General features: G+C 29.0%; 1 protein-coding gene across 2 annotated transcripts in view; it reads left to right on the top strand.

The window, feature by feature from the left end:
- LOC136080742 (uncharacterized) overlaps positions 1–1,359 on the top strand; it is a 122,632-nt gene extending 121,273 nt beyond the window's left edge. Inside the window, exon 15 of one of the 2 annotated variants that reach the window (XM_065797785.1) lies at positions 952–1,359. In XM_065797785.1, the coding sequence (XP_065653857.1) occupies positions 952–1,103 (152 nt within the window). In that variant the 3' untranslated portion in view covers positions 1,104–1,359. The remainder of the gene's footprint in view (positions 1–951) is intronic. The other variant, XM_065797786.1, reaches the window with a different exon arrangement.
- Positions 1,360–25,085: the final 23,726 nt, after the last annotated feature.

Below are 25,085 nucleotides of genomic sequence, written 5' to 3'. Positions count from 1 at the left end.
AACTCTCCCTAAAACACAAGGGATCCTTCAAAAACGCCGATGAGCTATATAAAGCTATTGAAACCATGTGGAATGAGATTACACAAGAAAAAATTAATAAACTTGTAGAGTCTATGCCGAGAAGATGTTCCTTGATCCTAAAAAGTAAAGGATATGCCATTAACTATTGATATTAACTTTTTTTAGGGTAGTTTTAAAAAAGTTGCTAATGTTTTGCAGGACCACGTTATTGCGTTAAAATACCAATACAAACAAAAATTCACGTTTATTTTTTTTCAAGTAGTCTTATTATGTTAAAATCTTTTTTATTATATGTAACATTAACCATTTTTTTCATTTAAAGCGTAATTAAAAAAAACAAAATTGCTGTAATAAGTAATCAAATTAGAAAATTTTTTTATTTGGTTGCTAATGTTTTGGAGGACAGTGTATATTACTATTAAAATATTTTATTAGTTTTATAATATTATTATTTTACAATATAAAAAATTATCAATTTATTATATTATAATTGTTTACCCTTTCCTACCCCACCATAAACAGTTTTAAAAAAAAAAGAATGTTTGAAGAAGTAAATTAATTAAAGGAATAGCGTTGGTATAACATCACTCTCTACTTACTGTATCAATTTATTGGCTTTTTATATCAATCTAATGGCCTTAATCATTTTAATGACTTTCTACATCAATGCATCAATACATTAAGTTTCTATATTAATCCAATGACTTTCTATACCAATTTAAAGACGTTCCATATCAATTTAATAACGTTCTATCTCAATTCAATGACATTCTTTATCAATTCAATGACTATAAATATCAATTCAACGACTTTCTTTATCAATTTAATGACTTTCTATATCAATTCAATGAGTCTATATAAAGAAATTTTATAATTGTTTTATATATTTTTTTCTGTTTTTTTTTTTTATACATATTAATTTTTCTTTAGGATTGTGTGGTGACTGCCAAGGAAAAAACAAGAAGTGTATTATAAAAAGTGCTACTGAAGCGTCGTGTTCGAACAGTAGTTCTAGCTCTTTGTTTAATTTTTTGGCTTTAACTGTTTTATCTGTTTGTCAGTACTTAATACTTTGTGCCTAATATTCGATTACTGGCGCGTAATTTATTTTAGTACTTGGTGTTTTTAATTTAAAACTTTAAGCTTAATTTTTTAATAAACTTTTATTAGATTGATTTAACTTTTATGGAGTTATTTTAGATAAATTTTATGTTGATTATGAAATTAATACGATGGTACGAAATATCTTTATTTAAGATTTTATGATTTAATAGTTTTTTTTTATGTAAATATTTTAATTGTGGCTTTTAATTTCTAAAAAGTAATAACTTCTTCAAACCTTTTGACTATTTTAAGAAATTTAATATTTTTTTTACCTTATAAAACTATCGAATTAATCGTGTCAGATAGTTAGACCTACAAAAATCTTGACCTACTAAGTTGTTCTATAAAAAGAAAATCTACTTAAAAGCGGAACTAATTTTCAGATAATCTACTGAGGCCTAAATTGTTTTCAACCAATTATAGTCTATTTTATTTTCAACCGATTTATGACGTTTTTGTTTTCGATCATTTGTTTTTCGACCTGTTTTATAGATTTTCATTTTCAACCGGTTTGAAATAAATTAATTTTTAACCTATGATCTGGTCTGTGTTTTTAACCTTTTTATTTTTTTAAATTAGCAATAAGTTTTCTAAGCATTTATCGTACCTTATGCCTCCTGATTCTGAAAACGGCGCTTCAACCACTGCGCCAAGGCTGATTAAATTTGGCTCGTATTCAAATCAACAACAAAATACATACCGGAAAGGCGTAGTTATAAAATTGAAAATACGGTAGGTTGAATAATCAGTAAGTCAACGATTTAGTAGGTTGGAAAATTAGTAGCACATGTTTTAATTAAGTGTAAATTTAAAAATCAATAATTGCCGGTTGAATATCAAAAACGTCTTAATCTACGATTTACGAAATTTTAAAATTGGGTTCAGTTATATAATTATAAAATCAAACACTCAAATAAACCACCGAATAAATTAGTAGTTTAATATTCGAAACAAAAGTTAAAAAATGGAAAATTTACCCCTAAAAAGTGTAAATAAACAACCTATTTTAAATTAATAACTTAGTTTGTTTATATAATGTATTCAAATTAAAAATTTTTTTTTGCAGGTCAGTTAAAACTGAGAAAGCGTATAGTGACCACTCTATGTAGTTTAAGATAGTTTAAGAATTCGTCGTCAGTCGGTTATTGGTTTAAATCAAAATATTTCCGTAAAATATCTGGTCCGCAAGATAAACAATATGATTGTTTAAAAGGAAAACACTTAAGATATTACAATGGACTACAACCTATCTTTTAAAATTTGTTTAAAATGTAATATGCTTATCCAGACTTTTTATGTATATATTTTTATATAATTTATTATAATTTAATTGCAGAATTTAATTCCTAACTTTAGCTTTAATTTCCAGACCTGTAAAATCTCAAGACCTTGAGTGCTATTTTAAAGAGACGAATTTGCTCAGTGCCAGAGCTGAACTGGAAATAGATTTAGGCTCGGAAAATATCGGTGATGTAGGCCCACAAAATAAAGTTTAAGAAAGAAAAATATTCAAAAAAGCACATTAGTAATTTATAAACATACTTATTAAAATAATAAAAGAGTTGTTTTTTTATTAACTGCAACAAAAATCAAAAATAATTTAATAAAAGTTATTAATTCAGTAAGTTTTTTTAATTGTTTTACTATTTTCTTTTATATCTATTGCTCTAATATTGTCAATGTTATGTAAAATATCTTTTTCACACGCCATGCTTCCGAGCGTTTTTGACTTAAACAAATTTTAAGTCTATTTAAAATATGTTTTAACTTTAAAAAAGATTTCTCCCAAGATACTTGTGTTGATGATAAAGTAGCATGCTAAAAATAAATTTAATTATGCTAATATATCCAGATAAAATTTTAGCAAAACTGTGTAACAGCATGCAATACAATTTCTGCATGATTTGCATGATCTTACTGTAAAGTACTATTAAAAAATTTTACTCTTGTTTTGAAAATATATTTGCTCAGCTTTCAAAATTTCCTTTGTAATACTTTTACCTAATTTTTGATTTATTAAATTGGTTAAAAGTTCAAAAGTGTGAGTTGGTATTTAAGTAATTTAAATTTGTTGGAAATTATTTGATCTAAATAAAATATAGGAGGATCATTTTTTTTTAAGTCGTTTATTCATGTTACTGGAAACTGCATTCATTATATCATTATATACACTTATACGAAATCTATTATTAGAATGATACGTTCTATTTCTTTTATTTGTTTGACATAACATTGTTTCAATATAATCCTCGATATCTAATTTCTTTGATAAATTTTTCGGATATTGAGATTTCACAGATCTGCAGAACATCGACGAAAAATATAATTACAGATGTACTATTCAATGTACTAAATACTTATCCTAATGTCTTATACTTGACCAAAAAAAAATCTTTTATCTTTTGTGTGATCTCCGTAATAACTAAATTTAATAAATGTGCAATATAAACTTGATTTGGGGAAACTTGATTTAACCTAAAAAACTTGATTTAAATATGTACCTTGCATGTTTGTTGCACCATCAGTACAATTACTAATACATTTATTAACATCATTTTTCATATTATTGAAAATTTTGCATCTTTAGACACATTTTCTACAGTTGTTGAAGTGCAGTTATCTATTGCTATTAATCGTTCATAAACACGACTTTCTTTAGTGTATTATGTAACAACTGAACATTGATCTACTAAGTTAATATCTTGGATGGAGTTTAATTGAATACTTATTTTGGCTTTATTTATTCCATTTGAGAGAATTTATTTTATCAAAAAATTAATAGCGTTAATAACAGAATTTGCTGTATTTTAGATAATAGTGCTATGAGATTACCCATGGCCTTGTTGGTGCACATTTACTTAGTTTTGTTTATTAAATATATTGAATATGTCATTGTCGTTGGTTTTTGAAAATGTATGCTTTGGTACATGTACTATAAAGCAAAGACACTTCATGTTCTGAAATTCTTTTGATAAACAGTTTAGCATTTTTAATATCAAAACCATTTATAAAAATAGAGTTATCAAATTTTGTATTAAAACCTAAACAAAACGATAAATAAAACTTATCTCTTTCAACATTTAAAATTAACCAATTACGTTAAAGACTGCCTCACCTAAAATATACTTTCTTGATCATTTAAGTTATATTTAAATAATGAAGGTTGAATGGGATGAAATTTCAAAAACAGAATTAAATTTTCATTTGTTGGTTTAGTTTTTATTGTTTTGATTTGATCAATTAACGAAGTCCAGAATACAATAAATAAATAAATTTAATGAAATGTTGTGATGAAGTGAAGAGAAAGAATTAAAAAATAATTTGACTTTATTTGTTGTCCAAAAGGTCCACAGGGATATTAGGCCGGTAGGCCCACCGGGATATTTCCGGTATCCCGGTGGGTTAGTCCTGCACTGCTCAGTGCTATTGCAAAAACATTTAAACATACAACATACCATACAACATACCTCAAGGAGGAGAAAAAGAGCTACAACGACCAACATTTTTTTTGTTTACTTATTAACTTATCTTGAGTGAAAAAAACATGTTTTTTAGGAAAATAATGGACTGAAGCACATTTTAAAAGTTCAAGCTCTTTTGATCAATAATTGCGTCTAAATTAAGGACATTTTTTAACTTTATTTAAAACAATTTAAAGCAAACAGACTGTGCAAAGTCCTGAAGAAGTTCAAAAAGAGATTTTTGAACTTCTTCAAGAAAAGAAAGAAGTTCAAAAAGTCTTCATAAAGTCTAATAAAGTCTAATATAAATTTATATTACTTTATAAAGACTTTATATATGGGGGAAGGCCAGTTCTGGCTCATTTTTTACTACTATAAACCCAACCATAATTTCTTAACTTTTTATTTTAATTTATTTTAACCATTATCTTAACCATAATTTCTTAACTTATTTCAACCATTATCTTAACCATAATTTCTGAGCCAATAATAAAATAATATAATATATAAATATGAAGAAAAGTATAAAAAATTATAAAATTAATTTTATAATTTTTGGCTCATAAACATTAAGCGTAAATGTAATATAGCTCAATTTTTTTAAGTTAAGCGTAAATGTAATATAGCTACGCATAATAGAAAAATTGTCCTTTTAAAGCATAAAAACTTCCAGATTTTCCAATTTGTTTATCTCCAGAGTTTAATGTAACCACTAATCTTCTTCCATCAGCAACGCTAGGTATGATTTACAGATTTACGCTAGGTATGATTCGGTATAATTTACAGACTTATCAATTCTTTATTATCAACCCATGAGTTGAACGTCTCAGGGTACCCATACCAATTTACTAATGACTCCTTTTTGAGTTTGCGAATAACTTTTTCAATCCTAAATATTTTTTTGTTAGTTTTTTGCAGTTCTTGTTCATAAAAAGTACCTTGTATTTCTTCACCATTATCGTCAGTTATTTTTTACGTTGGTGGATCTGTGAACTGAATCTGTGACACAGTAAAAACCTCCTCAGTCGATCTTGGTGTGTATCCTTTTTTAAACGCTGTTTTCTTTTTAGTTATTCTGACTCCATCACTAATTGAAAACTTTGGTTTAACATGCTCTGATGTGCATTTCCATTTAGATTTAACCAAACAATATTTTCATTCTTTTTATCGCAAGCTGCAACTGGTGCCTTTTTAAGTGAAGAATGTCTTGTGTTGTTGCATTTATTTACCATTTCATCTAAAACGTTGATATATTTTCTAGTATAATTAGCTGAAAAGTACTTAAACAATTTCTCTTTCATTTTTCTATTCCAATGTTCAACTACACAACTTTTTTCTTCATTTTCAGTTGAATATAACTCAACAACCAGCGCTTTTACATGCTTATTATAAATTTCTAAGCCTTTATTTTTCACCTATATTTTTTGACACTTTCTTTCTTTAAAGATTTTATTTAAAGCATTAGCAACATCAACTCCAGTTTTACTTTTCAATGGAACAATCCATCCGTACTTTGAAAAAACATCTACCCCCATTAATAAGTATTTTATACCGTCATTGAATTTGGAAAAAGATTGCACGTCAAATAAATCAACAGCCCATATTTCATCGATTCCATTTACAATAACTTTTCTTTTTCTGAAATGTTTTACAATTGGTCTACGAAGTTCGTTTGCAAGTTTGTCAGGCCATTTTAATTCTTTATTCTCGTCTTTTTTTACAGATCGTTGGTAGTTTATTTGAACACCCAACCCAAACTTGGCTTTAGTTGATATAATAGGTTTTATAATTCCTCGTTCAATTCTTTCACGTATTGTTGAATTTTTTATAGCATCCATTTCTTCGAGCATAATTTTATCAGCTTCATTTTTTTTTGCTGTATCTGTAAAGTATTTATTAGCAAGATCATGATGGTAAGCTGCATTTAACACAGTACATTTTTTTTTATATAGAGTAAATAAATAAAAAGTGGACATTATAGATTTATCATAATGTAAATAACAATAAGAGAAATAATAATAAGTTGTTACCTAAAAGTATAAGAGGAATTATTGTTGGAAAGTCAGGTTGTGGAAAAACTACTTTATTATTGAATTTACTTTTGAGACCTGGTTAATTAGACTATAATAATTTACAAGTTTTTGGAAAATCTCTTTTTCAACCAGAATACAAAATATCAAAACGATCTTTTGAAAAAAAATTACTAGAAGCGGTTATTCTTGAACTATTTAAGTTACAAGACAAAATAGAAAAAATAAATGTGAACCCTGAGTTTATAATTGAAGACATTTCAAAAAATTTAAATGAAAAAACAGATATGGAGTGTAAGTTTTTTGAAACAGCTCAGGATGTACCAGATTCTGAAAATCTTGATATTTATAAGAATAATTTGATGATATTTAATGATTTACAATTAACAAAGCAAAATATGTGTGAAAAAAATTATATAAGAGGAAGGCATAGTAATGTAGATTGTTTCTATCTTGCACGAAATTATTTTATGTTACCTAGACAAACTATAAGAGAAAATACTAATTTTATTTGTTTATTTCCACAAGATTCAAAGAATTTATATCATATTTATAAAGATCATGTTTCAAGTGATATGAAAAAAGACGAGTTTATAAGATTTTGTAAGGATGCATGGTCAGAGCTTCATGGATTTGTTATTATAGATCGATCTTCTAAAAGAGATTATGGAAAATATAGAAGTGAATTAGATAATTTTTATATACCAACTTGTGAATTTTAAAATATTTATATATAAAAAATAAAATGTCTTTTTATTTATTGTCAAGTGGAAACAGCAATAACATAAAACCCAAGTATACTCCTATTATTCAACTTAGACAAGATAAAGAATATGAAATGGCTCTAGTTAGTTTAGAGACATATTCAGTTTTCCTAATATTGATTCTTCAAACTACAATTTTAAATATAGCACAGATAATGGAGCAACTTGGCATGACATAAACATTCCAGAAGGGTTTTATGAGATTACTGATATAAATGAATATATTCAATTGATTATTTCAGAAAACGAGGATATAAGCGCAGGTGTTGCAGGTATTAAACTTAAAGGAAATAATAATACATTAAGATCAGTTTTAAATATTGCATCTGGTTATAAAGTTGATTTTATAACTTCAAGTTTAGTTAGAACTGTTTTCAGTTTTAATAGTGGAATATAATCCACTGTTTATATGATTCCACTTGATATGTTTACTATATTAGTTGATTCGTGGTAACCTGAATACATCAGGTTACCATGAATCAACTAATATAGTAAACATATCAAGTGTTAATAGTATACGCGTTACAAGTGATATAATAGAATCATCATATATAAATGGAGGAACAGAAAACGTGATATATTAATTTTTCCCAACTGTAGGTCCTGGATTTAAAATTGTTTATTAGCCGTTAAACTAATTAATTTACTTACCAGTAACACTAAAAACAATATCAGAAATGGAAACTAAATTGCTTGATCAAAATGGAAATCCTTTGAATTTACGAGGAGAAGAATTGTTTATTAGATTTCATATAAAAGAAAAAAATAACTTTTATAATATAAAATGAGTAAATATACTAATATTAAAATAAACGTTTCGCAGAGGCAATTAGAAAAACTTAAAAAAGCAATTGAAGATGTTTATGGTGCTAGTATTAAATTATCACATTCAGATCTTAATGGTGAATATGCATTAGCTGTAACAAACACACATTTAAATAGAATTAAAAAAGCATATGAAAAAGGTACTGGTGTAATAATTAATTTAAGTAAAACACAAATAGCTCACAATTCGCAATTAGAGGGAGGATTTATTGGCGCACTTTTAGCTTTACTTGGTACAGCTGGAAGATTTTTATTATCAAGATTTGCTCCGGCACTTGCAACAGGACTATTAACATCAGCTGGATCAGTTGTGGTTGATAAAATTTCTGGAAAGGATATTGTGTACCTAAAAAAGAACGGAAAAGAAGTTAAAATGACAGCCGCAGGATCTGGTTCATATTTAAGACCATGAAGTAAAGGAGGATCTGTAGGTGATGGAATGTAATTACGTAGTGGGAATGAATATACATCAGCAGGTTCTGGTTTATTATTAGGACCAAATTCAACATTTGCTAATACTCCATTTTTAAATATGATTCTCTAATTTTTTGGAAATCTTTTTTCACATATATAAAATGTCAAGAAATAATCCGCCAATGCATAAATTTATAAACCAATATAAAAGAGTTGAACTTGATTCAAAACTAAGTATAATAAGGGATTATATTTCTAAAGCTTTAGTAGATGGACATAAAAATGACAACGAATATGAATTAGTACTTGGTGAACTTGAAAAATTTCAAGTAATACTTGAACAAATTAAAACAAAAATAAAAACTGAAATTGATGAACAAACGAAGGAATCATTAATTAAACAAGGAAGAGAAGAGGCGATTAATATACTCCATAGTAGATTTAGTAAAAATGTAAACGTAAAAACACATAATAATTTATTAAAATAAAACGTAAAAAAAACGTAAAACTAAAAAACGTAAAACATAAAACACACCATAACAATTTATGTTGTGTTTTTTAAAGCTGTTGCATAACTTAATCTTTCAATATTCGATCATTGTGACTTGAAAAATATGTACATTATGCTTAATCAGGAAAAATATCTTGCTGTTGATTATGATTTATCATTCCCAAATCATCAACTTTCAAGAGCTTATAGAAATGCATTTGTGTTTAGAGAAAAATTTTATGGAATGAATGAATCACACAAAGCAACATAACTCCTTCTGACTATAAAGATTTATACCCACTTTTAGTTTTCGATGGTAGTAAACAATTAGAAAGATTAAAATCATCAGTAGTAGATGTACAAACTAAAGCAAACTTTAATGAAGCTGTTCTAGCAAATACTGAAGCATTTGCTGTTGTATATATGAAGAAACAGTCGCAGAAATCATACAAAATCTTTACATATATAAAAAAATTTTATATATGTATTATTAGAAAAACTTTATGTATAGAAAATAAAAATATTATAATGATATGAGAAAAATAAAAATATAAAAAAAATAATCTTGTTATATAAAAATGGAAAACAAAAATGTCAAAGAATTACAACAAATTGCAAAAGACCGAAAAATTAAATATTATTATAGAATGAGAAAAAGTGAGTTCATTAGAGCGTTAGAAGAAACTGCATTAGTTGAACAAAGAGCAGTACAAGCTCCATTAGTTGAACAAAGAGCAGTAGAAAATATATTAGACGAACCGATTCCGAATATAACATCTTCAACAATTTTAACCCTTACACCTTTTATTGCAACTAATACAGCAATATCTCAAAAAGAATCAAGTAATATATATAATTTTATTGCAGATTAAATTACGTCTGTTACTGATACAATTTTAAAAATAGATTATGAAGAGATTGAAGCATCAAAATATAAAGTTGTAAAGTTGTACAACAAATTAAAAAACAAATAGACTTTAGATTAACACAATCATCTATTAAGAATGTTACAAAAAAATATACAGCTGCAGGTGAAAAAGGTTATGATGCTTTATCATTAATGAATCTTGTAATAAATAGTGCCATTAAAAAACTAAATGAAAATAGAAAATCAAAGGTCTATATAGTTCCTTCTTGTAAAAGTTGTATTAGAAATTTGAAAGAATTGTATGAAATATCAAAGCTGAGAGTTCTAGAAAATATATCAACATTTCAACAGAGAGGGTCAAGTTGGAGGTTTGTTTCTATTAAAAAGATGGATATAAATATTATAGAGTATAAACCCATTAAAGCTAAATCATACATTCCACTTGATAAAAAATTGGCAGCTAAAAAGGCAATAATTAATATAAAAAAATGATGATAATGAGTGTTTTAAGTGGTGTATCACAAAAGTATTAAATCCAAAAGATAGAAATTCTGAAAGAGTAATTAATGAGCTTAAAAATCAAGCTAAAAAAACAAATTGGGAAAAAATAGAATTTCCAGTATCATTAAACCAAATTACACAATTTGAGAAAAATAATACAGATATCAGTGTCAATGTATTTGGATATGAAAATTCAGAAGTTCATATTTTACGTGTGTCGAAAAATAATAATCGTAAACATTTAATAGATTTACTATTAATCTCAAATGATATTACAAATCATTATCGTTTAATAAAAAGTTTAGCAGATTACTTTCTTCACAAACATCTAAGAAACATCATAATATATACTATTGTAGGAATTGCTTATTAGGATTTAATACTGAAGAATCTTTATCTAAACATAAACTGTATTGTGACACACATAATTCAGTACGTATTGAACTTCCACCTCCAAATTCAACAATGCAATTTAACAAACATAAAAAATCTATGAGAGTACCTTTTGTAATATATGCCGACTTTGAAAGTTTTATCAAACCAATTAACACTTGTGAACCAAATCCGAATAATTCTTATACTAAGCAATATCAAAGACTTATTCCAAGCTCATTCTGTTATTATATTAAATGTTTGGCAAAAGTATTTATCAAAGCAGTCTAGTTACATTTACTGCGAGTAATGAAACGGATGATGTTGCACCAATTTTTGTTGACAGCTTAGAAGAAGATATTAAGAAAATTTATAACATGATTAAGTTTAAAAAAAAGATCATTAAAAACGAGGATGATTTTAATGCTGCAGTATCATGTCGCATTTGTGGAGAAGATCTTGAAAAAGATAAAGTACGTGACCACCGCCATATTACTGGAAAATATTGAGGCGCTGCTCATCAAAATTGTAATAAAAAAAATAAAACTCCAAAATTCTTTCCAATTATATTTCACAATTTATCTGGTTATGATTATCACTTGTTTTCAAAGAAATGATCAGGAGGAGAGTTGAGTTGTATATCAAACAATGAAGAAAAGTATATTAGCTTTTCTAGAAAAATTAAAGTTGGTGAATTTATTAGAGATGTTAAGAAAGTTAAAGTTAAGCGTCTACTCCGTTTCTTAAACAGTTATAGATTTATGCCTTTTAATTTATATAGTTTATTAAAGAATTTAACAAAAGATCATTGAAAAATATTGGAAAATTATATTCAGGTAAAAAAATAGATTTGTAACTAAGAAAAGGTGTGTATCCATATAATTGGGTTGATTATATTAATAAATTTTCTGAAACTCAATTACCGCCAAAAGAATCGTTCTTTTAAAATTAAATGATGAAGATTTAAGTGATGATGATTACTCGCATGCACAAAATGTATGGAAGGAGTTTAATTGTAAAACATTTAGGGATTACCATGATTTGTACAACGTTTTAGATGTGCTGTTACTAACTGATGTATTTGAAAATTTTAGAGACCTTTGTATTTATTGTTTTAAATTAGATCCTGTTTGGTATTATGTATCACCAGGGTTAGCTTCGGATGCAGCATTAAGGAAAACAAAAATAAAATTAGAATTGCTGAGTGATTATGATGTCATATTGATGATAAAGCAAGGAATAAGTGGTGGAATTAGTATGATATCTAATAGATTAGGAACTTCTAATAATAAGTATATGAATAATAAGTATGATCAAAGCAAACAATCAACATATATAGCATATATTTATAAAATACAGTAAAATAGCATAAAGCGCAGAAGACGATAAAAGAGTTATTTCAGAAAATTGTATACACACATTAGCATATGGGCACTACAAACTAAAAGAAAAAAATAATAATAATTTATAGGTCAAAGAGGTGAAAGAGGTCAAAAGAGTTATTTTAGAAGAAAAAAAACAATTTGTAATTAAAAAATTGAAAAGATTAGCAACAATTATCATAAACTTATCAATGTTGAAGGAGTAATTTTACCAAATGAGTCACTAATAGATTTTCAGTTTATCGAAGCAGAAAAAAAAACTAAAACTAAAACATTTTAAAGGTGTATTGGTAAGAGATCAATTACCTAAAAATACACAAAGAAATAAATGTGGAATATTAAATACAGGAAATTCAACTACACAGGGACTTCATTAGATTTGCTGGTACAAAGACGGAGATAAAAAAGTTTTGACTCTTATGCACAACCACCACCAGTTGAAACTGTTAATTATTTAAAAAGTCCTGTTTATTATAATAGTGAAAAAGTTCAGTTTAGAAATACCTCATTCTGTGGACACTTGTGTCTTTATATTTTAAAAAAACTAGATGAAGGATTTGATTTTCAGAATATTATTAATAATCGATGGTAAAAAAATTTTCTATATATAAATAAAAATGACTATTGATAAATTCGGACGTAATAATAATTCAACTACAAAGTTACTACTAGTAATTGGTAACTACGTAGTAAATGGTTTAACAACATCTCAAGCTACTAACTTGTTTATTAGAAGAGATGGACAAAATAATGCAAGTAGTAATGTTAACATGAATTCTAATAGATTGATAAATGTAGCAGAACCTACAAACTCAAATGACGCTGCAACAAAAAATTTTGTTGATGTTATAATTCCTAATCCTAGCAGTTTACAAATAATATCAAATTCAAGATTAACATGCATGGGAGTAAAATCACAGACTCTTGCACCAAATACAGGTGCTAATGGATCAGCAATTTTTATTCAAAATGGTGGTACTGGTATTTTCAGAAAACTATGGTTAGCAATTACAGGAACATGTACTACGTGAACTGTACCAGGTAAAGTATTTATTAAAATATACGCAGATAATACACTTTGCATAGGAAATTCTTCTTCTTCTTCTTCTACAGATATTACCGAAATAAATGGTATAGGTTTAACCGCTGATTTTTTATTTTCTTCACTTGGTGGACCATATTATGCTAACTCTTTACAAGATTGTAATCTACCTACTAATACTAATTGAATTGCTCAATAAAACTGGTAATACACTAACATATTCGATACAACCTTTTATTACATTAAGTCCATCAATACCACAATCAATTTCATCTCTTAAACTATTCTCATCTACATTTAAATATTTGAATATAGTTTATGGTAGAGAATATATATTATTGGATACTGTAGGTAATAGTAATGGTGTTTATTTAAGATATGCTAGATTTCATGCATCTGGAAGTTGGTGGGAATCAAGAGTACGCATGTATGATGCATTAATTCTCCTGTAAATACTAACTCTGTTATACAACCTTGGACACCATATAACTATAGTAATTATACAATATTTCCTGGATATGATGATAATAGTTCATGTTTTTACTTTTCATCTGGTTTAGAAAATTTTTATCTTTCTTTATGTAACGGTGCTAAGGTAGCCTCATTTAATAATACATCATCTGCACTATTGTATCAATCAAAAGCAACATTAAACTCTGGAGATAAACAAATTGGAAAATCTGGAAGTTTTTTTGCTTTAAGAAGACAGTTTTACTATTATGCGTAGCTATATTACATTTACGCTTAACTTAAAAAAATTGAGCTATATTACATTTACGCTTAATGTTTATGAGCCAAAAATTATAAAATTAATTTTATAATTTTTATATTTTTTTTTATATTTAAACTTTATATTATTTTATTATTGGCTCAGAAATTATGGTTAAAATACTGTGCTGTGCAAAAGTCATTATAACAGCGTCGAAAACAAGCTTACAGTGCATTTAAAACGCCATAGGGTCCTGCCATCTGGCGAATACTTCATAACTATTTATTTAAATGGTTGCTACAGCAGCTGACTTTGTTTTTAAACACATTTTGTGTTATTTTATTAATATCCATTTTTATCGGGTTTTCTCGTGGCGATCGGTGAATTTTCAATTTTTGGCGATTTAGTAGGTATGTTAAAATTTATTTCTAAACTATTGTTTAGTTTAGTAATTGTAATTTAATGACATTTTATGCAGCTTTATAGTATTTTACTTATGGATTTATGTGGAAAGCATGAGATTTTGATTTTTTTAGCCCATAAAATTGTTTTTTAATATCATGTAACAAAATTGGAATTTTTGGTCAATAAAATTTAAAAATTGTCATATTCTGTAGAAATAACAATTGTTATAACATGATTTATTATGTATTTTATATTTATACTATTGCACTTGTAATATTTATTACTTCTTTTTATTATTTTATATTATTTAAAAATTTTGTTTACATTTTTCAGACATGACTCCGTATAGAAAGTTGACGATGCAACAGAGATGTGAGGTGTTGGCGAAGGTTAAGGAGGGATATTCGTATCGGAAGGTGGCACAAATAATTAAAATCCACTACCTGACTGTATTTGGAATTGTGAGGAAGCATGCCGCAACCAACTCCGTACGCGATCTTTCCAGGGACGGGCGGCCAAAGAAGACCACGGTCAGAGAGGATCGGATGTTAGTTCGTATGAGTATGAAAAATCGTCGAATGACATCATCGGACATCAGGAAACAGTCGGCAGTGGACATATCTACAAGCACAGTCAGAAGGAGACTCCTGAAGGCCGGTCTACAAGGTTGTGTAGCGGCCAAGAAACCTCTTTTGACTGTTGCCCACAAGAAAGCTCGATTGGATTTTGCGCGACGACATAAGGACTGGGGTGTTGAGGAGTGGAAAAGGGTGTTGTGGAGCGATGAAAGCTCATTCCAGATGTTTTGTGGGGCTAAAAGGGCTTATGTAAGAAGGAAAGCCGGGGAAAAGTTTATCCCACAGTGCATTGTTCCAACAGTTAAGCACGGGGGAGGTTCCATAATGGTTTGGGGTTGTATGTCCTGGGCAGGGGTTGGCCAGTTGTACAAGTGTGAGGATACCATGAATCAACACCAGTATGTCAGGGTCCTCGAGAACTGTATGCAGCCATCAGTCAATTTACTTTTTGGCAATGGAGAAGAGTTCCTGTTCCAACAGGACAATGCTCCTTGCCATAAAGCAAGGCTTGTGACTGCATATCTGGAGGATCATGATACACGGGTACTGAACTGACCAGCCCAGAGTCCAGATCTCAACCCCATAGATCACCTGTGGGAAATAATGTTTAAACACTCGCAAGGAGCAAACCCTAGCAATAAAGATGCACTTTGGGCCCATTTACAGAACATATGGAATGATATTTCATCAGCTACTATTCAGAACTTGATTAGCTCTATGCCCCGTAGGATCAAGTCTGTCATCAAATCAAGGGGTGGGCAGACAAAGTATTAATAAACTGTGTAATTTTAAATTGTATGAACAGTTGCAATAAAAAAAATAATCCAAATCAATTGTTTTCAGTCGTTTTTATTTGTAACGCTACAAAAAAATAGAAAAAAACCTTAAAAATATTACTGTTATAATGACTTTTGCACAGCACTGTAATGGTTAAAATAAGTTAAGAAATTATTGGTAAGATTAGGCTATGAAGAATTAGAGGCAGCCTTTGCCTCCTTAAAAAAAAAAAGGCTCCAGGATTTGATGAGATATCTAGTGATATAGTTATTGCAAACAAACACAGTCTTAATAGACCCCTGTTTCATATACTTAAGCTCTCATTGAATTCTGGGATATTTCCGGATGTACTTAAATTGGCAAAAGTAATTCCATTATACAAATGTAATGATCATTCTGACATTACAAACTACAGGCCTATATCAACACTTTCTGTATTTTCAAAACTCTTCGAACGTGTAGTTTATAATAGAATCTATGATTACTTCATTAAAAACAATTTTTTTTTTACCCAAATCAGTTTGGCTTTCAAAAAAATCTCTCTACAGAGCATGCAATCATTGAAATAGTAAATCAAATAACTAATGGTTTTGAAAATAATAAATTTACTTTAGGAGTGTTTCTTGATTTATCAAAAGCATTCGATACAGTGGACCATTGCATTCTCTTAGATAAATTAAGGCATTACGGAATAATAAATAAAACTTATTATTGGATTAAAAGCTATCTTACAAACAGAAAACAATATGTAAACAATGTCCAATCTGGAGTACTAAATGTCATATGTGGAGTCCCGCAAGGATCGAGTCTTGGTCCACTTCTTTTTCTAATATATATAAATGACTTTTGTAATGCATCTTTAAAAATGAACTCGGTCATGTTTGCAGATGACACAAACTTATTTCTCACCAACAATGATATCAAGAAATTATATGCAGATATGAATATTGAACTGTGTTAAGTAAACAACTGGTTTAAGGCAAACAAACTCTCACTTAACGCTGAGAAAACAAAGTATATACTATTTCACAAAAAAACACAAGAAGAAAATCTTCCTCTCAAGTTGCCTAACCTATCTCTAAATGATAAACTAATAAATAAGCAATCCAATATAAGATTCTTAGGAATCATTGTTGATGGAAAATTATCCTGGCTTCCACATATAATATATATACATCAAAAATCACCAAAATAATAGGTTTGATGTATCGAGTTCGCTCCTACGTCAATAAAAGTAGTCTTAAATTAATCTACTTTGGGCTAATTCATAGCTTCATCAGCTATGCAAACATTTCATGGGCAAGTACTCAAGCGGCAAAGATTAAAAAAATTTATAGTCTACAAAAACATACCTGCAGAATCATTTACTCAAAAAATAGGCGTAAACACGCTAAGCCCTTAATGAAAGATATGAAAATGATGAATGTGTTTGAAATAAATATCTACCAGCATTTAACTTTCATGTATCGTTATAATCACAATATCTCTCCTATAAGCTTTAATAACAAGTTTAAATAAATAAAAATGATAGCTATAATCTTAGAGCGAATATGTCCAACACATATAAACTGCCTCGGATAATAAACAAGTATTCAGAGTACAGCATTCTATATCGAGGTCCAAAAGTATGGAATACTATTCAAAGGTACGGTAAATTCGTTAAGTTCATTCAAGTTTTTAACAAAAAAAGAAATTTTTAAAATATAAGAAACGTTTTTGGTTAATGATACTTTGAATAATTTCTCATATATCTGTTTTTGTTTTATTTCTACTTTTGTTGGTTGCTTATCAATTTTATTAGCGAATTACGCGTTTTATTACGATATTTTATTGAAATTTTATTACGCATATTGTAACGTATTAAGATATTTTCTTAAAATCTTGTTATAGGGGCTCTATGAAAAGATTGCGATAACGTACTATCATCCTCATCTTCTTTGAGCCCCTATCTGTTTTACTTATTTTATTTATTGAAATTTTATATTACGAAGTTGTAAAATTTTATATTATATTAAAACAGAGAAAGAAAAAAAAAAAAGATAATGGTTAAAATAAGTTAAGAAATTATGGTTAAGATAATGGTTAAAATAAGTTAAGAAATTATGGTTGGGTTTATAGTTTAAATAAGTTAAGAAGTTATGGTTGGGTTTATAGTAATAAAAAAATGAGCCAGAACCGTCCTTCACCCATATATGACTTTATGAAGACTTTCTAAAGTTTTATAAAAACTTTAGAAAGTCTTTATAAAGTCTAATATAAAATTCTGTATACACAAAAAGAATTTTTTTTTTTAAACACAAGAAAAAGAAGTTGTAGCAAACAAAAGTACATATTCATTTCATTTAAAACATAAGTTATAGGTTGTCAACGATGAGGCATAAACAAATTTGATTTAAGTCTTACTAACCTTTACTACGTTGATTTAAGTCTTACTAACCTTTACTACGTTGATTTAAGTCTTACTAACCTTTACTACGTTGATTTAAGTCTTACTAACCTTTACTACGTTGATTTAAGTCTTACTAACCTTTACTACGTTGATTTAAGTCTTACTAACCTTTACTACGTTGATTTAAGTCTTACTAACCTTTACTACGTTGATTTAAGTCTTACTAACCTTTACTACGTTGATTTAAGTCTTACTAACCTTTACTACGTTGATTTAAGTCTTACTAACCTTTACTACGTTGATTTAAGTCTTACTCACCTTTACTACGTTGATTTAAGTCTTACTCACCTTTACTACGTTGATTTAAGTCTTACTAACCTTTACTACGTTGATTTAAGTCTTACTCACCTTTACTACGTTGATTTAAGTCTTACTAACCTTTACTACGTTGATTTAAGTCTTACTAACCTTTACTACGTTGATTTAAGTCTTACTAACCTTTACTACGTTGATTTAAGTCTTACTAACCTTTACTACGTTGATTTAAGTCTTACTAACCTTTACTACGTTGATTTAAGTCTTACTAACCTTTACTACGTTGATTTAAGTCTTACTAACCTTTACTACGTTGATTTAAGTCTTACTCACCTTTACTACGTTGATTTAAGTCTTACTCACCTTTACTACGTTGATTTAAGTCTTACTAACCTTTACTACGTTGATTTAAGTCTTACTAACCTTTACTACGTTGATTTAAGTCTTACTAACCTTTACTACGTTGATTTAAGTCTTACTAACCTTTACTACGTTGATTTAAGTCTTACTAACCTTTACTACGTTGATTTAAGTCTTACTAACCTTTACTACGTTGATTTAAGTCTTACTAACCTTTACTACGTTGATTTAAGTCTTACTCACCTTTACTACGTTGATTTAAGTCTTACTAACCTTTACTACGTTGATTTAAGTCTTACTAACCTTTACTACGTTGATTTAAGTCTTACTAACCTTTACTACGTTGATTTAAGTCTTACTAACCTTTACTACGTTGATTTAAGTCTTACTAACCTTTACTACGTTGATTTAAGTCTTACTAACCTTTACTACGTTGATTTAAGTCTTACTCACCTTTACTACGTTGATTTAAGTCTTACTAACCTTTACTACGTTGATTTAAGTCTTACTCACCTTTACTACGTTGATTTAAGTCTTACTAACCTTTACTACGTTGATTTAAGTCTTACTCACCTTTACTACGTTGATTTAAGTCTTACTAACCTTTACTACGTTGATTTAAGTCTTACTAACCTTTACTACGTTGATTTAAGTCTTACTAACCTTTACTACGTTGATTTAAGTCTTACTAACCTTTACTACGTTGATTTAAGTCTTACTAACCTTTACTACGTTGATTTAAGTCTTACTCACCTTTACTACGTTGATTTAAGTCTTACTAACCTTTACTACGTTGATTTAAGTCTTACTAACCTTTACTACGTTGATTTAAGTCTTACTAACCTTTACTACGTTGATTTAAGTCTTACTAACCTTTACTACGTTGATTTAAGTCTTACTAACCTTTACTACGTTGATTTAAGTCTTACTAACCTTTACTACGTTGATTTAAGTCTTACTAACCTTTACTACGTTGATTTAAGTCTTACTAACCTTTACTACGTTGATTTAAGTCTTACTAACCTTTACTACGTTGATTTAAGTCTTACTAACCTTTACTACGTTGATTTAAGTCTTACTAACCTTTACTACGTTGATTTAAGTCTTACTAACCTTTACTACGTTGATTTAAGTCTTACTAACCTTTACTACGTTGAGCAGCTAAATTAATAATACTTTAGTTTTTTAATAATTAATATTTTTATTCGTTGTAAAGTAAATTATTTTTTTAAAGCTATGTACTTTTTAAAAATGCATAATTAAGTTGAAATATTGCATTATTATACTAATTATATAAAAGTAAATAACACGTAAATAGTAGAGTAAAACCGGGTCAAACCGCACACTTATCAATAAAAATTAAATAGCTTTTTTATTTTTATTTTTATTTTTATTTTTTTTATTAGACAGGTAATAAAAAATTACATAAGATAATATAAATATGTGTTAAAAAAATAATAATAAATTATAGAATATATTATATGTAAAGAAAAAAAGTTGTGCGGTTTTCGGGAACATTCTAATAAAATCGCACACTTGAGAAAACATTGAATTCTTTAAGTTTTAACTTTTTTTAATTATATTTTAAACACAATTTATATTTAAGAAACTATATTAAAGTTTTTACATTTTTTGCAACAAATAAACTTAGTTCCACCTACATATTTCTTTGGTAAACATGTTTCTTTGCACAACAGTTCCCGATACATCGAATTCTTGCATTCCAACATTTCTGTGTGTAACTGTACTCTACACTTTTTACATTTCGCAGCCTTTAATCGTTTGGCTGCTGGTACTTGTTCTTCATTATTATTTTGCTGAAGTTGCTCAGTATTGTTATGCTCAGGCGTTTGAGTACTTAGCATAGAGAGTCTACGCTTTGCGTTAAGTTTAGCAACTTTCACGGCTTCCTTTGTTGTTTTTTCTTCATCCTTTTGTTAGAGGAACTCGATCGTATTTTCTTCGGTAATACATTTACCGCAAAGTTTTGACATGTTGTACGACTTCAATTTTTTAACATGCAATTGATTTCTGGCTTGAAAAAGCTGCTTCAACTCAATCTCGATACTGTTTTTGCAACGCTCAACACATGTTTGATACCAATCAAAACTTGAAGCTGGTGTAGTTAAGAAAGATGGTAATTGGTGTGTAGTTGGAGTAGGTGCTGCGGCGGCTGTTGAAGATAATGAAGCTGTGTCTGAGCAAGATGGTGTAGGTACTGCGGTGCCAGCTAAAGTTGATGAAGGTGGATTAAATGTTTGTGTGATTGCTAATGCCTTGTGATTTATGTTGTTTTTATTAAGTGGAAATAAGCCAGTGTGCTGGAAAAAACAAGCGATTGCGTGCAAGCGTGTAAAACATTTGCCACTCTCGTACAGCAGTTTGAGCAACGGTGGAAAATTTTGTTTATCTAAATTCTTAAATTTTTTAGTCTTTGTAATACTTTGTAAGAACTTTTTTCCGTGCGTGTTTGACATGACCTATTGTCATGTCAAACATGCACCTCTATCCAATGGTTGTAGAATATGTGAAGAATGCTCTGGTAAACAAATCAAGATTATATTGTGTTTTTTGCTCAGCAATACCACTTCCAAGGTTATATGAATTGTATGCCCATCTAATACTAAAACATGAATACCACCAATTTGATCATTTTCGGGTATAAATATTTCTTTCATCCATTCAATAAATGTATCGTGCTCCATCCAATCTGATTTTGAAATTGAATATTTGGTACCAACTGGACCACCTCTTGCCCAGTCAGGATGAAAGTTTGTTTTGACTTTGTATATCACAAATGGTGGTGTAAAACGCTCATTAGCGTTGCAGCACCACAGTATAATGAATTTTTTCATTGTTGCCAGTAAATTTAAATGCATGTCTTGTCCGTTTTCGACACACTACGGTTGCTTTGCCATGATCATCCGAAAAACCTGTTTCATAACAATTCCAAATATGTGATCTGCTTTTCTTGTTGAAATTTCTTATGACCATCTCTTCATAGAGGCATAAAGCCTGTCTTTACCAGGTTTGCCGTTTTTGAATAAGTGCAATTGATCTTTGCGTTTAAGGTAGCATACAAATTCTAGGATTTAATTTTGGGTTAAACCATAACTCCAGTCACCAAGTAAATAGAACGCATGCACCATCAATCTTTCTGTTTCATTTGAGAGTACTGTTGTTGTACCTGAGCCATGGAAGCCTTTGTTGTTGTTATTTTTGCGATCTTTGAGCGTTGAGACTTGAACGCCATGTTTGAATGCAGCTTTTCTCAGTGATCTTTTATTTTTTTTCAAATCAGTTAATGCGTATATCCTCTTCTTTGTATGCTTTTGCTTTTTTAGTTGACATTTTAAAGTGATTGAGTTAAGCTGAATTGAGTGAGTGATGGTTATATTTAGAAATAACATAATAATTAGTTTTTAATAAGTAAGTGATGATTGTATTAACAAATATTATAACTCATTTTTTATTAAACCGGAATTAACACTAAGTTAATTAGATAATGATAGACACTTAGTCACTTGCGAAAAACTAAACTAAGTAATTAATTGTGTGTGCGGTTTTATCAATAAAAAGAGTTTTTTTTTTAGTTTTTTTTTTAGTTTTTATTTAACTTTTTGTTCTAGCTACATAAAAATTATACTATCAGAATGGAAATTAAATTTCCAACAAGATAGTGCTAAACTTATTTTTATATCAGTTTCGGTTCAAGCGCTATTTTGTTCACAACGATAAAAAATATGCAAAAAATTTTGACTACCCGTCAAAGTTGTATTAAAAAAAAGAAAAAAATGGAGTTGAATCCGATATATAATTTTATCAATTCGAATAGAGGAGATAGTTCTGTATTTAAATCTATTTTAATTTTTTTCATAGCCATATCTGTTTAGTTTTTATTTGATAATTCTATCAGTGTGCGGAATGATATGGTGTGCGGTTTGACCCGGTTGCATATTTTGAAACCCTATACAGGCTCAGAATAGGCAGAAAAATGAGCAATCTGATTCGCTGATTTTGAAAGAGAGGCAAGTGCGATTTTGTTGAAAAATATAATGAAAATCAAAACAAACAGATTTTTGAAATAAATTTCAAAGTAATGATATACTAAGTTTATCAATACAAGTCATGTGTTACTATCAACACAGGAAATTCATTTTATTTTAGTACTCTTCAGAGTATTTAAAATGTATTAAAATCTATTTGTACAAGAGAATTTTCACTCGTAAAAATTTCAATAAAGTTTATCTTGGTGATGAAGATTTTATCGGCGCTACAGCAGTTTCTCCCCCCCCCCCCCCTTTTTTTTTTATTGCTGAATATGATAGAGAACTTTATGCTGATTAAGAATCGAATAAAAACATAGGCCTGAAACCCAACAAAAATGGCTCTAAATCGCTGTTGAAGTTTAAAAAATTACACTAAAAAACACAAATATTCGCCATTTTTTCATACTCGGTTATAAATAAAATTCTTTTCGAAGATAAATTTAAAAAAGCCTGGTTTCTATCAAAAATGTAAAGCAAAACTGTTAAAAAATGCTGAGCGCATCATTTTCTGATTTATCTCTGGCCCAAACCCTAACCCTGTTTCAGATCATGTACTTTTAATTGCGCCAATCCCTATTAGTCAGTCGATGTATGTGCATTTAGTTGTGCCAATCCGTATTTTTCAGTCGATGCATGTACATTTAATTGCGCCGATCCCTATTTGTCAGTCGATTTGTGTACATTTAAAAAGCAAAATCTTAAATTAATTTTAAAAAAATTAATTAAAAATATATAAAATATATTAATAAAAACATTTAATCAGGGCTGTGCACAGGATTTGGGGGCCCGAGCATGCTTCAGTTTAGGGGCCCACCCCCTTTACTCCAAAAAAAAAAAGACCTGCTTAAATTTTTTTATTATATTACTGGAATATAAGTATAATTAAATAGTCCAGCTGTTGTTTCTTACAATATTATTTTTCTTGTCTTTTGTTTAGCAAACTTTTCAATCACATCATGGAAATCAATATTTTTTGCTAATAGACACTCGATACTCAAAATGGCGAGGTCACTTGTTCGTTCTTGTCCCATAGTTGAGCGCAAAAAATTCTTGATGAGCTTCAATTTGCTGAATGAACGCTCACTTGAAGCCACTGTCACTGGAATTGAAGCAAAAATACGCAATGCAATTACTATATTTCTAAAGAGTTCTCCAAGCTTTATTTCAGAAATTTTGTTTAATAAGTCAAATGGGGCAAGAGGTTCCTTTCCAAAATTTGCAGTATGAATTTGTTTTATGTGAAGCAATTCTTCAGTCAGTTCATTTTCGGTCACATCACAAGAATATTTTTGCGAAAAATGTGAGCAAGCACTCTTGATTTCTGCTTCAGACAGTTTTTGATACTTCCACAAAAAAGAGAATATAGAAAGGATTTCTTGAATCGCTGTGAAACGTGCAGTAAGTCCACCAATTACAGAATCAAAAATGTGATAAAAACCGTTCCCCGAAATTTTGCCTCCTCTCCTGATTCTGCTTCTGTTAATTCCGTAATTTTTTCGTCACCTTTAATTTGCTCCCCAAAAAACTTTTGCATTTCACTTTTCTGTGGATTGGAAATTCAGAACTGATTTTTGCAACATCTGCAACTAACTTGGCTTCTTCTAAAATTGTAGGCCATTCCTCCCGAACAGATTTGAGTTGACTAATCAATGCTTCAATATTTTCCACCTCAATATCAATAGTTGCTTTTCTTGCCTGAATGACCTGGTTGCAGCGGTCAATCAATGTGAGAACTTTCAGCCAAATTCCAGACATTTGCAACTAACTTGGCTTCTTCTAAAATTGTAGGCCATTCATCCCGAACATATTTGAGTTGACTAATCAATGCTTCAATATTTTCCACCTCAATATCAATAGTTGCTTTTCTTGCCTGAATGACCTGGTTGCAGCGGTCAATCAATGTTAGAACTTTCAGCCAAATTCCAGACATGAGAACACATTTGAAGGAGCTCATATATTTTAGGGCACCTCTAATCTCAGTTTTTGCTTTAGGCGTGAGATTCAAACTCTTAACTTCTTTCAAAGATTCAATGATTTGGCTCAAGTGATTATAGAAAGGGCGAATGCTGTCAAGTCTCTCAGTCCATCGTGTTCCTGATTGTCCATGCAAAGACACACCGTGAAATCTCTTTTGCAATATTTCCCAGCGTTGCGGACTAGCAGAAAAGATCGTATATACGGTTTGAACAGTTTCAAAGAAAGTCTCAGCATCTGTACAGCTTGAGGCAG

The sequence above is a fragment of the Hydra vulgaris genome, chromosome 05, assembly GCF_038396675.1.
Source record: "Hydra vulgaris chromosome 05, alternate assembly HydraT2T_AEP".
In the NCBI taxonomy this organism is placed as follows: domain Eukaryota; kingdom Metazoa; phylum Cnidaria; class Hydrozoa; order Anthoathecata; family Hydridae; genus Hydra; species Hydra vulgaris.
The sequence above is the reverse complement of the archived record's forward strand: the minus strand, read 5'-3'. Positions and strand labels throughout refer to the sequence as shown.